General features: G+C 42.6%; 1 protein-coding gene and 1 long non-coding RNA gene across 3 annotated transcripts in view; one reads left to right on the top strand and one right to left on the bottom strand.

Moving 5' to 3' along the window:
* Window positions 1-17,218, top strand: part of LOC147033255 (kelch domain-containing protein 2-like) — a 31,415-nt gene extending 14,197 nt beyond the window's left edge. For both annotated transcript variants that reach the window (XM_085871422.1, XM_085871423.1), the window contains exons 6-14: window positions 71-152; window positions 3,942-4,025; window positions 4,304-4,384; window positions 5,189-5,247; window positions 10,519-10,631; window positions 10,848-10,920; window positions 11,599-11,686; window positions 15,031-15,083; window positions 15,322-17,218. In XM_085871422.1, coding sequence (XP_085727548.1) covers window positions 71-152; window positions 3,942-4,025; window positions 4,304-4,384; window positions 5,189-5,247; window positions 10,519-10,631; window positions 10,848-10,920; window positions 11,599-11,686; window positions 15,031-15,083; window positions 15,322-15,442 — 754 coding nt within the window. In that variant the 3' untranslated portion in view covers window positions 15,443-17,218. The remainder of the gene's footprint in view (window positions 1-70; window positions 153-3,941; window positions 4,026-4,303; window positions 4,385-5,188; window positions 5,248-10,518; window positions 10,632-10,847; window positions 10,921-11,598; window positions 11,687-15,030; window positions 15,084-15,321) is intronic.
* Window positions 1-17,820, bottom strand: part of LOC147033254 (uncharacterized) — a 39,808-nt gene that overhangs the window by 3,958 nt on the left and 18,030 nt on the right. The gene's annotated exons all lie outside the window — the stretch shown is intronic.

Genomic DNA, 17,820 nt, shown 5'->3' with positions numbered 1-17,820 from the left:
TAAACGGACATTCTGTACCGGTTGCCACTCGCTTGTCAGGAAAAGTGCAAACCTTATCGCCCCTTTTCAGACTCATCCTTTTTGGTGGTTATGGCTACCCCCCTCAAGAGCATCACCGTGGCAATTTTGAATTTGATGAAGCTTCTCTCTGGGTGAGTTTCTGGCGAGGTCCACAAGTTTTCGTCACGAGCAAACTTCTTATTTTTGCCCTCGCTCTTGGAGAGGGTATTGCACTTGTGTCTGTCTGTCTGTCTGTCTTTGTTTGTCCACACAGATCGTGAGTGTTTTTTTTTCTCTGCAACCGCTTGTCAGATTGCCACAATTTTCACCATAGCGACGACTCGCGTAGAATGTTTTACTGATAATTATGATGCCATAGGTCACATGGTGTGGCAGCCATGTTGGAAAAACCGGAAAATTTTGGACCTCTGAAGCATGGAAAAAATTGAATCTTGGCACATGGCATGTACTCCTCATGGGGAATAAGTGGGTGTTTTTTTGATGATGTCATAGGTGCCTTCATTATGACGTCATCATTGCATTTGTGGAATGCTACAAATGATCAGCATGGAATTTTTTGTCCGTCATCTCAGGATAAAGTGGTCCACAGAAAAAAATAACTGATGATGTCATCAGTCATGTGGTTTGGCAGATATATATATATATATATATATATATATATTTTTTTTTTTTTATTTTTTATTTTTTTCTTTCAAAAAATCTTCTTTGAAATGTCTGAACAGATTGAGACGAAGCTTTACTTCTCTAATTAAGAACTTCAGGAGGGGACATGATGACTGCCTATCCACAACGAAAAAATACATTTACACCTCTGATGTCAGAGGTCACATGGTTTGGCAACCATATTCAGGTCACGGCAGGTATGGCAGCATGCGCCGGAGCAGCGTGTCGCTGCGTCCACTTTCCGCCAGTACTCCAGGAGCCTCCGTCGAGCCATCCCCCAGGCAGATGTCTGGCCCATCACCATCTCCTTAAGATGCTGATCAACCTGCTGCAACCACGAGGCACGTGGTCGGCCCATTGGCCTCTTCCATTCAGGAGGCTCCCTCGCTGAGAGAATCTGGTGAGCAGAATCGGCAACAGGAAGACGAGCCACATGTCCATACAGCTGCAGCTGAAGCTCACAGACGATGCAGGAAATAAATCTTATTTGAGTCTGTCTCAGCAACCGCTCGTTGGACACAAAGTCTGACCAGCAATAGCCAAGGATTCTCGGAAGAGACATTGTTGCAAAGAAGTTGAGTCTCCATCTCAGATCCCTGGTCAGAGTCCAACTCTCACATCCGTAGAGTAAGATTGGAAGCACCAAGGACCTGAATACTCAGACTTTTGTCGTCCTGCACAGGTACTGACAGCGCCGCACCCCATAATCCAGTGAATCCCCCCCAGGCCCGACCCAGACATCTATTGACTTCTGGCTCACAGGCAGTGGAGACATGTATATCGATGCTAAGGTAAGTGAATTTCTCTGTGACCTTAACTTCCTCACCACATCTGGAAGATAGCAGCATCTGGAATATCTTAGTTTTGACCAAGGAAACCCGTAATTCCAGTGGCTCTGACTCCTCATTCAGCACCTCGAGGGCCCCAAAGGGATCTGCAGAGTCTCCGCAAAGATGACTGTATCGTCTGCGAAATCAAGGTCAGAGATCTTGACATTCCCAAATGATGCACCGCAGCTCAATCTCTCCGGCATCCTCCTTAGAATCCAGTCCATGCAAGTGTTGAAGTGTGTGTGGTCCACAACACCACCCTGATGAACTCCAGTAACAACTGGAAATATGTCAGAGATAGTATCACCACATCTCACAGCGCTCTCAGTACCAGAGTATAGTTCAAACATCAGATTGATCAGTTTTGGTGGCACCCCACGAAGACCAAGAATCCTCCAGAGGACATCCCGATTCACTGAATCGAACGCTTTACAGAGATCAACGTAAGCTGCAAGCAGCCCCTGCCGAAGCTCTCGTCTGCGTTCGGTGAGGACCCGAAGTGCAAGGATACGGTCAATCGTTGACCTCTTTGGTGTAAAGCCTGACTGCTCAAGCAGATGGTGACGAACCCTATCAAGAATTATCCGAGCAAAGACCTTGCCCGGCACTGAAAGCAGCATCACCCCTCGGTAGTTGTTTTAGTCCTGGCTATCACCGTTCCCTTTCCAGAGAGGGACAACAAGGCCCCTCTTCCAGTCAGTTGGGATGATGCCTGTGTTCTCGGCAGAGCACGGAACTGCATGTAACGACACGAGTACAGCCATATTGGATTTACCCAAAACCTATAAAAAATCATCTTCTCTGGAAGGGCTGGACAGATCGAGGGGAAACTTCACACAAATGTTCCCCAAGCCCTTGAGTACACCATGGTGTTCACAAATAAGTGAAAGGTCACATGGTCTGGCAGCCATATTGGATTGAGCAAAAATATTTTTTTAATTATTTCTCTTGGACCGCTTCATTGATCGACACGAAACTTTATAATTATGATCTAGTCGTGATGGGGAATATATATATATATATATATATATATATATATATATATATATATATATATATATATATATATATATATATATATATATATATATATATATATATATATTTTTTTTTTTTTTAATTTCAACCTGATTGGACGTATGGACTGGCAGCCACAATTATTTTTTTTTTTGATCTGGGTTATTTTTATTTTATTTTACTTTATTATTATTATTTTTAAAGTAAGGCTCACTTGGTTGTGGTGTGAGGGTAGAGGAGTAGCAGCTGAAACCTGAATCCTCTTCAGGTTCCTCCTGATGACTTCATCTTTGTTTTTCGTTTGTTCAGGTTCCTTCTAATTACTCCAATGCAGGACGGTACCTATTTGGTCTTCCATTAGATCTGAATTGAATTTGTTTTTATTCCTTTCTGGATTCAATTGAATAATAATAAACGTCATGGGACAGGGTCAGGTATCCATTCAAAGTTGGGTTGCATCAAAGCAGGACGTCTTGGTACCCGGTCATCACTGCCAGCAGTTAAGTGCCAGTTCCAGTTATGTCTGTTATCAATGACATAACACACCAGTACACATACACCACACAAAACAACAACTGGTGAGGGTCTGAAATCTCTGATTGCTCTTTTTCTTGTTTCTTTTTTTTTTTGTCAGATATCAACTTTTTATATTGTAACGGACTCGGTCTCCCTAATGTTTGACACGAGACCGCTGGACAATTCTTGGTCATCTTCCAAGATTCCAAGTGGAGGCGAATGCACATGTGTGGATAATCCACCACGATGCGATTGTTTTACTAATCACAGTGCGCACTGTTTGCTTCATGAGGACGGGGGATTAACTTCTGCTGTAGGACAGAATCACGGCTCAAAAAAATTTTTTTTTTTCATAAATAAATACTGGGAGCTAAAATATGCTGCTGTGTCGTTGATGCATTGCCCCCTTTCGGTTCGGGCAGGTATTTGGGATTTGTTCAGGGTGCCGGCAATAGCCTGCCCCCTCCTTCGCAAAGGGCACCGTGGGATCTTTCAACATGTACCAACTAATGCCACATGGGACATCGAGTTTAAAATCCATCTGAGAGACTACAATACAAACGCATCGATGAATCACCCTTCCTGTGAAATACTATGATGACAGTTTATAGGTTAGACAACTTGGAGGTCAGTGTGCGCACCTCTAGGTCATCCTGCCAGCCCTAATCGAAAGATCAGTGACCAAGACACAGTTAAAACTTGCGATCAGATACCGGGCTATTGGAGAAGAGAAAAGGCTTCATGTTTGCTGAATTGATGGATTCCACGACTGTGATTTAACATTGTGTTATCTGTGTTCTATAATTTCATGGTGTGTTATCAACATTGAAGACAAGGTGCAATAAACAGGCAAGCTTGTCCAATATATCCCCCTTCCCCTCCTGCATGCTGCAGCCTGCAAATATTCCCAGAGGTTGGAATAATCACGTGCACGTCTTCGATCCTCAAACCCAACATTGGAGTCAGCCTGTAACAACTGTGAGTGTCCTGTTCCTACTCGTTAAGGCCACAGTAATTGAATGGGTATTGTCAACTTCACAGCCTGTACCTGGTTTTTTTTTTAATGTAAAATAACTTGAAATGTAAAAAAATACCTGCCATTGAATGTCAAAAGACTCGTGTTAGTGTTTTTTTTTTTTTGTTCACTTTTTCAAATAAATTTATAATTGCTTTTTCCCAGTCAATTATAATTGACAGAGCATGCGAGCATGCTTGGTAGATGGAGCATTCTATGAGATGATGTGACGCGTTTACAGGGAAATGCTCCAGTTCCACGAGCAGCGCATGCCTGCACGACGCTGGGAAACCGCGGCTACGTCTTTGGAGGGAGATTTCTGGTATGACCCGCTGTTTTTTGTTGTTGTTTTCTCTCTTTTCACAAGAGAGAGGTTCATGGAAGAGCAAAGTTAATTTGAAAGTGAGGTAGCTTGGTAACAATTTGGCACAACTGCTAAAGGGGATAAATGAACAGGAAAGGAAGAGAGAGTTGGAGAGGAAACACTGAAATCGGTAAGTAAGTTGGTTGGGTTAGGAAGGGATCATGGGGGAGGACTTGAGTTGGCAGTCCACTGCCTGATTGAAACCGTGGAGGGAACTGTGGGAAAGAACAACCTATGGAAGGTGGGTTCCATAAACGAGAGAAGTGAGCAACAGAGGAGTTGAGGTGTGCAGTCAGCCTGGAGTTTGGAAGTTTAACCAGGAGGAGGTTACTGGAAGAACTACAATCTTGAGCGGAAATGGAGGGTCGCAGGGCTCATAGAGCAGAGGGAGCAATATTTAAGAAGCTGTTAAAAAAAAAAAAAACAGACCCCGACCTGCCTCCGATATGAGCCACAGACTATCCTACGATGTGCTATGGCCTAATCATGATAGATTTTAATAATATTGAGAGTTTTCGTTTCAACAGAATCCAAGAGAGACAGATATGATGCTTGGGCATTAGCTTGTAGGGGAGAACTGTGGAGCTCCCAGGTCGGATTTACTTTGACTTTCATCACTGAACAGATTCCTGGAGAAGAACTTGCATATTTAGTTTTCTCTGTGCAGAGGATGGAATTCTGGCAAAATGAAGACGAAGGACTTGAGGAGGGGACATAATGAAAAAGAGGCATGCTGGCTGGGTTGTATGTCTGTGTGTGCAGAATTCAAGAATGGATGATCTTCACTCGCTTAACCTGGACACGTGGGAGTGGAGTGGCAAGTGAGTCTGTCAGTCGGTCACAGTTGAGGTGTTCTTAGCCCTCTTGCTCGGCGTTTCTCTCCCTTCTTTATTCGTATTTTTTTTATGAGATAATTGCACAGATCCAGAACTAGTCTTCTTTTTGTCCACGATGTTGTATTCACCCTTCTTGCTAAAAATATGCAATTTGGTGCCTGACTTTTTTTTTTTTACTGTGATACATTCAGTAGTTACTTATCAAATCTCAACCACGCTTGAAAGGAGCACGAAGGGGTCACACGATGGAGGTCGTGGCGACGTAATTTGCTCCCCTCCTTGTGTGGGTTTTACGTTTTGGGCGAAATCTGTGTTGAGACTTAAGATGGCTAATTGTGGCCATTTTCCAAGGCCACTTCTAATAAAAAAAGTAATAACACAAACTATTATTACAAAACAATATTAATACTAATTTCTTCCTTGAACAAATGCCATATTAACGTGTATAAAAGCTTTTCGTGACGTTTCGTGGAAAAGTCTTACTGGAAGTTAAAAAAAACAACCCACAAACGTTGGTTGGATAAGTATCCACCCCCCCCCCCTGAGTTAATACTTGGTGGAAGCACCTTTGACAGCAATTACGGCTGTGAGTCTGTTGGGATAGGTCTCGACCAACTTCGCAAACCTTGATTCGGCAATATTTGCCCGTTCTTCTGTACAAAACTGTTAAAGCTCAGTCGTTACGTGCGGAGAGTTGATGGACAGCAATCTTCAAGTCAAGCCACAGATTTTCGATTGGATTGAGGTCGGGGCTCTGACTGGGTCGCTCAAGGACATTGATCTTTTTGTTCCTTAGCCACTCCAGTTTAGCTTTGGCTGTGCGCTTCGGGTCGTAGTCGTGCTGAAAGGTGAACTTCCGTCCCAATTTCAGCTTTCTTGCAGAGAGCAGCAGGTTTTCCTCCTGCATTTTTCTGTGTTTTTTTCTCCATCCATTTTCCCTTCTCTCATGACAAGTGCCCCAACCCTGCTGATGAGAAACATCCCCATAACATGATGTGCCATCACCACGCTTCACAGTAGGGATGGTGTTCTTTGGGTGATGTGCTGTGTTGGGTTTGTGCCAAATGTAACATTTTTCATTGAGGCCAAAAAGTTCCATCTTGGTTTTGTCAGACCACAAAACTTTTTGCCACATGGCTTCAGAATCTCCGGAGTGTTTTTTTTTTTTTTTTTTGCATTCCTCAAACGATACTCAAGTTTGGCTTTTTTGAGTAATGACTTCCTTCTTGCCACCTTTCCAATAGGCCAGACTCGTGGAGTGCTTGGGATATTGTTGTCACATGAACACAGTGACCAGTCTTTGCCATAAAGGCATGCATCTCTTTCAAAGTTGCCATTGGCCTCTTGGTGGCCTCTCTGATCAGTCTCCTTGTTTGGAGGGACGGCCTGATCTAATCAGGGTGTTGGTAGTACAATACGCCTTCCACTTCTTAACGATTGTCTTGACTGTGTTCCAAGGGATATTCAAAGCCTTTGAAATATTTTTATACCCATCCCCTGATCTGTTCCTTTCCACAACTCTATCCCAGAGGTCTGTTGAAAGTTCCTTGCTGCTCCCCCCCCCCAAAAAAAATGCATTGGGCCCGAAAAATTCTCATGGTTTAGTCTTTTCTGTGACATGCACTACCCAGCAGAGGAAACCTCCAGGAACAGCTGATTTTAGACTGAAATAATCAGTCCCAAAAATTTAACACAGGTGGAGGCCAATTAACTTGGTGTTTGATTTTGAAGGTGCTTGGTTACACCTGAGCTAATTTACAACTCTTATTATCAGGGGGGGGGGGGGTGGACACTTATCCAACCAAGATATTTTAGTTTTTGTATAATTAACTAATTTTCTGAAGTTTGTTGATTTTTTTTTTTTTTTTTCACATGAAGCTGTGGGTTATGATGTGTAAATAAAGGTGGAAAAAGTCTGATTTAATGCAATTTAATTCCAGGCTAGAAAGCAACAAAAGTTGTAAAATTTGAAAGGGGGTGTAGACTTTCCATAGGCACTGTATGATTACCTTTTTAAACAGTCACTACTGCTGTTTAACACGAAACTGAAAGGGAGGAAACCGAACATGCGTTCATTTACCAACCAGCTCACTAGCGCTTGCCAAGCCAGCTGTTCCTCGTCAACTGTTTTGAATGGAGTGCTTGCTTGACTGCTTAAGCCACTTGCCAAGCGCTTCACAAGAAACTTTGTAACTGAACACACCCCTGATGTTCTTGAGGCCCAAGCCGAGATGCACTGTAATCTAAATACTCCAGAGAGGATAATAACATGACCCTTTCTGCTGCTCCCATCGTAAGTGGGTGAAATCGTAAAATGAAACAAAAATTCCCAATCCTTCATCACCTTTTTTTTACAAGTGGTTACTCTGCATGAAAGACCATCAACTTATGAAATACTTGATAATGGTGATAATTTTGATCGATTTGAAGAAGAAAAAAAAAAACAACAATTCTCTCTGTTCACTCGAGGTGGTGAGCTTTCACAATTATTATTATGGTGCAAGTTTCAGATGATAATCGATTATAATCAGCTCTCGCTATCACGGTGTTTCCTGGGAATTTATATTTTCTGTGAAATTCCATTGAACTACAAACGTTGTTGCTTTCGTTTCACTACCCATTTTGGTTGTTGGTTATCCAAACACTGATGTTTATCATGTGTATATCTCTGATCAGATTTACCTGCATGCACATCACATGATGTGATTATTTATAAACCCCCCAAAAAGGTGGCTGTTGCTGCTTGGGAGTGTGTTGGTGGTTGTAAAAAGTGTTACTACTCTTTTTTTTTAAAATTTTTTTATATTTTTTTTCTACTAAATATTGAGCAAAATACTGTTGCGGATCTGGGGTTCGAGTTCGATCACAAGGGGAAGCACGCGGGTTCCTCCCGAACACCCAGTCCTGAGGGCACCGGGCACAGAACTCCTTACGCCGGCGGGTTGCGAAGCAGTCACAAATGCCTCCTGTCAGGGTGTCACTACTTCACGTGTTACTGTTTCTGATGGATTGACCGGACCAAACGAGTTTCGTGCCTTCGATGCATACTTGCGTAAACTTACCGTATCAGGTGCAGCCGAGCTGCCAAGTACGCACCGGCTAACAAGAGCCAATCAGTGGGATAAAACTTCCCAGCTACACTACTGCGACCATGCTGGACCAATAGGGAAAAGGTTTTAATACAAAGCAATATGTACAGCAGAGGAGAGTAAGGATTTGTGAGGTGCGGCAAAAGAAAAACGGTTATATACAAAAGAGGACAGTGCAGAGCTAACCCAATATTAAGAACTTCTACAATCTGGGGGTGTCTCAGGTGCGTGATTTGAGGAGGTGCAATGGAATGCCAAGAAGAGAAAATGGGAAGAGGTGCGTGTCTGTGGGGTCGCTCTTTTGCGTCTACAGCAGACGAGACAGAAGATAAGAGACAGAACGTGCAAGAAGATAGCTTAACAATGAAGTGTGTGAGAGTCTGTAAATGTAAATACTAACGATCGGATAACTGTGATCAGTCTGGTGCTCGGTTTGCTCGCCCACCCAGTGCTCTGCTCCGCCTGCTCCGTTCTGCCTTCTGCCCCATACCACCAATCAAGCCAGAACTGTCTCAAGCTAAGAACTCTCTTCTCGAACTCCCTTTGCATGGTATACCCAAAATGGCCTCATTCACCCCAAACTTGGTCACACAATGGAGCTCCAAGATTAACATGGGGTGCGGTTTCTGGGGGCGCTTTCCAGCCACTAAAGTTTGCTGAACACCAAACGGGAGTCATGATTGAGCGGAGCACCACAGCTCTTCAGGCGATGTTGAACGGGTTCCAGTGCATACTTGTGCTTTGAGCTGCATGCCAAAACGTTCCGAACACAAGAATCTGTTGTGGTCGGCAGCATCCATGCCCCCCCCCCTGACATCTTCAAAGGACAGTGATGGGCGTCCAAGGTGGTGAGTGTGGTTGTGGCATTGATAGCGGTTATGGTGAGGTAGTTGAAACATTGTAGTGGTTATGGGGAAGAAAGCAAGCTTGAATGGATGTAGGGATTTTATTAAATGATGTAGCATTGTGAATCGAGTCTGGAGAATATCTGAGGTGATCAGTTCGGGAATGGCACAAAGTTTGAATGAGGTTTTGGTGGCTGTGGTGGGCATGCTTGTGTGAAGAGGGGATCGTGTGTGCAGCAATGTAAATGAGATGGGTAAAGGATATAATGAAGACCTACCTCAAGCCCTCACAATGCATTTTGTCCCATATACCCACGAGACATGAGGGAAGCACAATCGTAAATGGATGAAATAACTATCTCTGGACCGCTATAGGTTGTACGCCTTTGCCGGATTCGCAAAACTGCAACAGTACAAATAGGACAAGTGCTTTGAAGACAACTCTGCCAACTACTAAACCTCACTCCTCCCATTTACACTCGAGCCTCCCCTTTTTATGCCTCTACTGACTAAGTCACCAGTGGTGTTGTGTTCTCCTGGTTGTCCATCCGTCCATATGCAGTTTGGGGGCGTACGTATGTCCATACCATTTTTCTCTGCAACTGCTTATCCGATTGACACAAAAGTTTCATTATCGGTGCAACTAGTCATTTGGAATGTTTTAATGATAATTATGACATCATAGGTCACGTGGTTTGGCAGCCAAATTGGAAAAAAGGAAAGTCTTTGGACCTCTGTTTCTCTGAAAGCCGACGTTAAATTTCATCACGTCATTTGTACGGGGTTTAACTCGTTGGACGATGCGAGTTGCGAAGGTTTTGTAAAAATATTTTTGGCCATCCTTCTTTTATTCGCCTATGAACTGTTTTTATTTTGTGGTGCAACAGCAAGTTATTTTTTGTAACATATTAATTAAATAAGCATAGTGCAATTTTATATTAAGAATTAATTTTAGAACCGATTCATTATATAACCATTCAATTGCTCGACAAATCCAGGACGGTCTCGCCTGCTCCCATGTCCTGTAATCTACGCTTGTTTGATGGACGTTCGTTACCATCATTGTTACATCCCCCAATTGGTGCAGGGGGGTTGGCGGGAGGGGCAGTAATCCACCGTAACTTATAATACTTTCACCAACAAAGTAATGCCAAACCTCTGCCACCTGTTGGTCATTTTCAGGGAATGTGGTTGCACAAGTTAACTTTGTCTTTTTTTTAAAGAACTTAGGAAAAGTTTTTCCAATGGCTGCATTATTTATCTTGTTTGGAAAAGATGGTGTGAATGAGTTTCTGATTATTTTGAGGTGTGCGTGTGCACAGGATTGTTGTGCATGGTGTCACCCCGATCGGGCGTTCGTGGCATTCCTTAACGGCCGTTTCTTCAAGTCATCTCTTTTTGTATGGTGGCTTCACGACAGACCGTGAACCCTTGGGTAAGGCTGCATCATTTCGGTTTTCTTGGTTTATTTGCACACAAATTTCTCCCAGATGGGCCGAACATTTAACAATGAGGTGCTGAGAGAGAGAGAGGACTCTTGAGGTGTACCAGTTCCTTTGTAAAAAAAAATCTTTCAGGAATCACTGGTGTACCAATCGATTGTGCTGTACAAATAGGAATGACTTGATGATTTTCTTGTTTGTCTTTTCAGGTGATGGTTGGATCTTTAGCATCAGGGAAAGGCAATGGATTCGTATCACGCACGTCCCAGAGAACATGCCGAGGTAAGCTGGGTTTTAACGGAACTCGAGGCCATGCAAGTATTGTAGCTTGTGTTTTCGTCACTTTGATAGCTTGGATTGGTAAATGTGTTTGGTCCTGAGTTTAATTCCTGAAGAAGCAATTTGGACTGAACTTCCATTCACGTGTGCTGCCACAGAGGAGTGTTGGACAAAATTCCATTGGGGTCATCGTCGTCGTCGTCTTCTGCTTTTGGATGCAGCAAATGGCTGCGGGTAGCACAATTTTCTGGGGCACAACTTATTTAGGGTGCTCATGATAGCTTGCCTACTACTCACGAAGGACACTGCTGGATCTTTGACGTCCAGAAACTAATGCTGGCTTACAGGACCCCATATTTAACGTCCATCTGAGGGACGGTACACATTGGTAAAACACCTTGCCTGCAAAGCACCAGGATGACAGTTTATAGCTGGGTCAACATTTGAACCCAGGCTGGACAGCTCAGAGATGAGTGTGTAGACCACTTGGAGTCTCGGGCCAAGGCTATCCCATCAGCCCGTCAGATGGCTAGTAGTCCTTATGTCCTTCAGAGAGGATGGTTAAGTGTGCAATGAATGCAAAGCGGCCCATGTGTGCCATTTGTATCATTTCCTTGGCTACGCTTTTACGTGAATCCAGCACGTGTATTCATGAGGGTACTTTGTGCATGCTCTTTACAGGTTATGGCATTCAGCATGTCTGAGTGAAGAAGGAGAGGTCATCATTTTCGGTGGCTGCTCCAATAATATTCTGGCTGGCGAATTTTCGGTACGTGTCGATTTTGTCAACCTTCTTTTTAATCGAGTTGAACCCAATTGGACATTTCTGAATACTTATTTTGAATTTTATGATGAGATCCATATACAAAGCTCACTTACTTCCAAAGCTAGACAACTCGGAGGTGAATGTGCTTACCTCTAGGCTATCCTGTTAGCCTACCAATATGGTTTTGTCTTTCTGTCCATTCTCTGAGTTTTGCCTGATTAAAAAATTGGTTCTAATTATTACCTCTGCCACCGAAGGGAGACGATGTTATGCTTTCACCCCTCTGTCTGTCTGTCTGTCTGTCTGTCTGTCTGTCTGTCTGTCTCTCTGTCTGTTAGCAGGATATCTCAAAAAGTTGTGGACAGGTTGGGTGTGTTACAAGGCCGACTTGATTAGATTTTGGTTCAGATCCAGATCCGGATACAATATTTTTTTTGTTCAGTGTTCTTCACCATTGAGTGATAGGGCCAAAAACCAACATATAGCACAATATCTCAAAAGGTTATGGATGGATTCGGATGAAACTTGGTGGATGAGTTGGGTAAGTTCTAAGGACAAGGCAGCCGATTATATTTAGTTGAGGCTCGGATGCAGATCCGGCCCATCAGTGGGATACAAAATGGAAACTCTTCAGCCTGGCAGAGGTATGCGCTCTCCCGAGTGCCGGTCTAGTTGCATATGTATTCTAATTAATCTATAATGTAAAAGGAGCTCGGTGTCTGCGTGTGTGCCTGCGTGTGTCCGTCTGTCAACAATGTCACAGTGCAGCATAGCAATGCACAAATATACGTACACGCAGCATATAAACGTACTGCACATACATGAGGAGAGTTTCTTTCCTGGCATGGCCCGTGTTTAATAGGTACCCCAGACAGTTTGATCAAAAGAAGGAAGAGAGGGGGAGGGTGAGAATTTTTTTTTTTTTGATTTTCCTCTTAGTGTGTTGTTTTATATTATTCGGAATTCAGTATCTAAAAAGGTTGTGATGAATATCCCATTAACACTCCCCCCCCCCACCCTCCTAACTCCTCGCTCCCCAAGTGTATAGCTAGGCCATTATCATCTAATTTTATATTCCTCCAGTAATAACAACCGTTTTTGTGTTGTGTTTTTTTTTTTTTTAGCAATGATGTAAACATTGATATTCCCATCAGCAAAGTGACTGGTTTTACGTTCCAGTTATTCGAATTATCCCTCTAGAGTCTACATATTTTGGTCCCTCTTTGTGAAAATGTTTGGAAACGTCTCTCTTAAGTATTACACTCCCTTACGGCTGCCTTGTGAGTTTTGTATAAACCTTTTTCCCTTTGTTATTGAGAATGGAGTCATCCCTTTCTTGTTGGTGGTGTGTGCCTTGGAGTAAATATTTGGTGCTCGCTCGAAGGGCAGAATTGCCTCTTCCTGTGTTTACATTTTCTTGAAGCAAGGGCAGGACGCCGTGCCTATTTCAGCGAAATACTCGCATCACTGACTTTTCTTTCAGTTGCCACTAGTTGGTGTGTTTTATTTTTTTTTTTAATTGGTGGATTTTATTTTATTTGGTCTTTCTATTTTACTTTTATTAAGTAATTGCTAGACTGTCACAAATGAAATCCAAGTAATGGCCACACCATTGTGTGTAAGGTGTTAAGGATTTTGATTATGAAATAAAATATGCTTGACATTAATACAAACTATGATAAAGCATTGCATGAAGAGGGATTTCATTGTTTTGATAAGCTCAGTGCAGTGGAGGGGACAAGCCACTAGTCTCAGAATCTCCCTCTCCCCCTCCCCCTGCAACAGTAGAAAGTAGGGAAGTGAGAGATAAGATAAAAGAAATCTAAGTCAGAGTCTTGGAGTTGGGGGTTGTAGATCGAAGGGTAAATCATTGCGAAGCATAACTACCTTAAAAGGAAAAATAATGCCCATCACTGCGGCTTACAAACACAGGGTGACACAGTGTAGGTGACATGTTGAAGCCAGAGTGAACCATTAAAGAAGGGACGATGGCAATTCTGCCTCGTAGCAATCATGGTAGTCGTGATGAAACTACTCGATTAGTGAGCCAGGGGCTGGAGGCTGTTGGTGCCAGTCTATTGATGGCTTTGACCCGAATGCAGTCAATAATGTGAAAAAACAGGAGGAGGAGCACCACCATCGGGGGGTCAACTTTATTTTGCGTGGAGTGCAAAGAATAAAAGAATAGGAGCAAAAAAATTGAAGTGAGAAAGGAAAGAGAACAACATCAAATGACCTAAAAATCTTATTAAGTGAGCAAGTGGTGAGAACAGCAGCTGTACATCACAAACGACGGTCCAAACTGCTGACATCGGAATTCTTCCGGATCTTTTGCAGTCGAGTCGAAAGCAACATAGACTGAAAAGAATGTCTGAAAATGTAAAATTAGGGTGAAAATGATGGAGGTGGAAGGCCTGTCGTAATACGCTCTCCCATCGGGAGCAGAGCTATGTGGTACACAATTGCAGAGAGAATTTGTGTCGACCCCCCTCTCTCCCCCCCTCCTTTAGAAACCCCTGCAGTGGGGAGGGGCAAACCAAGTTGCTACAACCTTTGTCTTATGAGTTATGATGGACCCTCAGTCCCATTGGCTAGCTTGGTTGAGATTGGATAATTAACGACCAAATGCATCGACCAAAGACGGACACCAAATTGCGAATTTTAGTATTATGATTGTGATGTTTTTTATTATTATTATTATTATTATTATTATTATTATGTAACTAGACAAGCTCTCAAGTGTTGTCATCTCGCATTCTCAAGTGCTGGTCTCCATGTGCAATGGAGCAGAACACAAATATTACACTCATTAAGTAAATAACTGTTCATTATCCCCATGCTTTTTGAAGAAAAGAAAAAAAAACTGGGAGATATTGTCATCGGCTCTATCAGTGTCTGATCAATTCAATCGATTGTAAGAAAAACTGCTTCCTAATCCTTTGTGAAAACTGTATGCACAATTTTTTTTTGTTTTGCGACCAAAAATGTGTGGTGGGGTTGGATTAGATATGCTGTCTGCTCTCTTCCAAAAAGGAGTCCTTTTCGGAGGAGAGCGGACAGCAGTTGTCCAATTCGGACATGATGTCCCCCACCGATCGACGCCCAAGAAGGGCATTATTATATCTTGGGCCTTGTTGGGTAAATCTGTAAAGGATAACCATCTAGCTAGATTTAATATACTTCCTGGCTCGAAAGAGGATACCAAGCTTCCTGGAGGCCTTTCTTGCAATGGTGATGATATGAGGCTTCCAGGAACAAACAGAAGAAGCTTCATGTTAATGTTGTGGGTAAAAGGAAAAACAAAACACCTGAAACGTTAATCCTTGTTTTGTTTTTCTCTTTGTCAGGGACATTCAAACGATGTTATTATTTTTAGTATCCAGCCCAAGTCTCTGATAAGGTGAGCTTTTCCTTGCCTTGAGATGAACAATTTGTTTGAAGTTGATTTTCGATTACGCACTGTATTTCCGCCTTTTTTTTGTGAAATGAATTCACATTCCGGTAGAAGAACATGGAGGCCAAACGTTGATGGTGAGCTAGCGAGAGACTCGGTTTAATTATTCTTTTGAGTCTCGAAGGAGACTTTTAGTTTCCTTAATTAATGGACCTTCGGGGATTGCCATTTTATCTAACTGCAGACTGTGCCTGGATGCGGTCGCCTACAACAAGGAACTTCTTGGCAAGCAGTGGGATTGCTTGCCGCAGACCCTGGTTTCTCGAATCCGACGGCACGTTGCCAGCAACTTGTCTGGATCGTAAGAACCTTTTCAGGCTGCACTTCCTGATGATCATCCTTTTATCAGACTTCATGCCCACCATACCTATCCCCACACCCTCCGCCGTGCAACAAATGCCAGATCCTGAATACTCGAGAGATCATTTGCATTAACACGCTTTGAACTCACATTTTGGGTGCAAAGTACCCTGGTACAGAAATGAACAGCTTAGTCTGGGGTAAGCAGGTGGCACCTGAACTGCTCTTGTATTCAAATAGCTTTCGTGCTTCAACTAACACGCATTTGCCTACTGTGAGCCTTCTCGTCTAGTCTTGCAAAGGTCGTCTTAGACATACTTTGGAAAGATCCGGCCTTAAAGTACAAAATGCCAATTTTCCTTTCTTTTCTTCGTTCCATAGTTGTTCATCTGCTATTGACAAATTGTAAGTTGACGGCAGCCATTGGACTATGATTTGCATTTTGAGGATTAAATGCGTCAATTCGTTGAGATGAACAATTTAATAACACAAATTCTGATCAGAAGAATCTGAGAAGATCCTGCACTCTTTTGTTGACATTCATTTGATAAGACAACCAATATATCTATATATATATAACTTTTTTATTTTTTACCCCATTTTCAATGGCCCAGGGAGGAACGTTTACTTGTTATGCATGCAGGATAAGAACGTACTCAGCCAGAACACACGTCCATTTGTCTTTGTTCCGCACATTCTTCTCTTTGTGGTTTCAATGTTAGTTTCTGGCATTTTCACGTTTTATTCGCTTCATGTTTCCTTCCTGCTATGTGAGGAGACATCTGCATCTGGGTTCAGGATATCAAAAGAGCAGCTATATCTGCTCCTCTGTGCCGATGCCGCTGGGTCAGTTAGGTCGAAGGTTATTTTGATAAAGGCCACATGTCTCCAACTCTTCGTTTGTTTGTTTTTTTTTGGGGGGGGGGGTTCTTCTTTTTTTTAAAGCTTTTTTAGGCATTGTAATACGTTTGGGATGGCTGACCTACTTTCAGTTTAAGAAGAGAGCGTTTTTTAAAATATTCCAAACCTGCTTGAGAGGTGCGATCGCCGACACTCATTTCATCTTAACAAGAGTCTGTTGCTGGTTCCACGAATGAACGTGCATTTGCATATGGACATGGTGCCTGGTTGATCAGTGGTTATTTGGTTATTTATTTATTTATTGACTTGGTGAGGGTAATGTGGCAAAAGGACTTTGCTGATAGTTGCATTGTAATTTGAGGGATGTCGTTTGCATCATAAATATTTTTGATAATGAAGGTTTGATGCTTGAGGGTGTGGGGCTGAGAATGATGAACTGTGATTTCAGTGGGGTTGGAGGGGTGGGCATTGTTGCCTGGTATCTTGGTTAATGGGAAAGGCTACCCTGCATGCTTGTAACTGCTTTCTGTACATATTGATTTGAACCAAAGTTGTTGAACGGATACTCAAACTCTTCTGACATGTAAGAAATTGTCCACCTTTTGGAATGTATACTTTCAAAATATTTGCTGTAAATGAGCCAGTTTGTCTTTTCTTTTTTTTATAATCCGTGCTGATTGATTCAAATTCACGAAACAGGTCTTTGATAACGCAATGGCTGCCAAAGGATTTTTCTCTTTTTAAAACTGCTTCCTCGATTGGCTGAGTTAACTCAATTTATTGTTTACGAGTTTTACCTTCATGTTAATTACATGTATTTGGCCCTCTGTTAAAGGCCTTCCTGTTTGTGCAATATTGTTTCCTTGGCTTTGTAAGCTGCTAATCATGTTTGTCATTAAAAGTTTAAGGTGAAAGTTAAAGGCTTTTTCTTTTTCTTCATTTTTCTCTTCCTCATTCACACAATGAAATCTTGTTATTTGAACTTGCTCTCAATTTGATTCTTGTCCATATCCCGACGATGACGAAAGACTGGAAGAAATGTGCAATTCCATAAAGCATGGTGACTTTTGCCGTGCCTTGAAGCCTCCAATTAGTGTGCGTGTTTGCATGTGTGTTTGTTGTTTATTTGTCATCTCCAAAATTCGGGTTTCAGAAGGTGGAACGGAGTCCTCCCGGAACTCGAAGTATCCACCCCCATTTCAGGGGTGAAGTGTTGTTCTCAGTTTTGTCCCAAGGGCTCTTTTCAGGATCATCACTGAGCCCCGGACAGCTTCCAACTGCAGTTTGTTTGTGGTAATGTTCCCAGGAATGGTTTTTACTGTCTGTGGGGTTCTTCATCATTCCTGTTGATCCAATCACCACTGCTTCAGTTTCGGCATTCTTCGGCTTCCAGGATATTCTCGCTTCATTCTTGAGGTCTTGATACAGTGGGGAGAACAAGTATTTGATACACTGCCGATTTTGCAGGTTTTCCCACTTACAAAGCACGTAGAGGTCTGTAATTTTTATCATAGGTACACTT

Source organism: Eptatretus burgeri, chromosome 2 (assembly GCF_056783735.1).
Source record: "Eptatretus burgeri isolate ZD-2024b chromosome 2, Ebu_testis_v1, whole genome shotgun sequence".
NCBI classification, from domain to species: Eukaryota; Metazoa; Chordata; class Myxini; order Myxiniformes; family Myxinidae; genus Eptatretus; species Eptatretus burgeri.
This window is presented reverse-complemented; position numbering and strand designations above follow the sequence as displayed.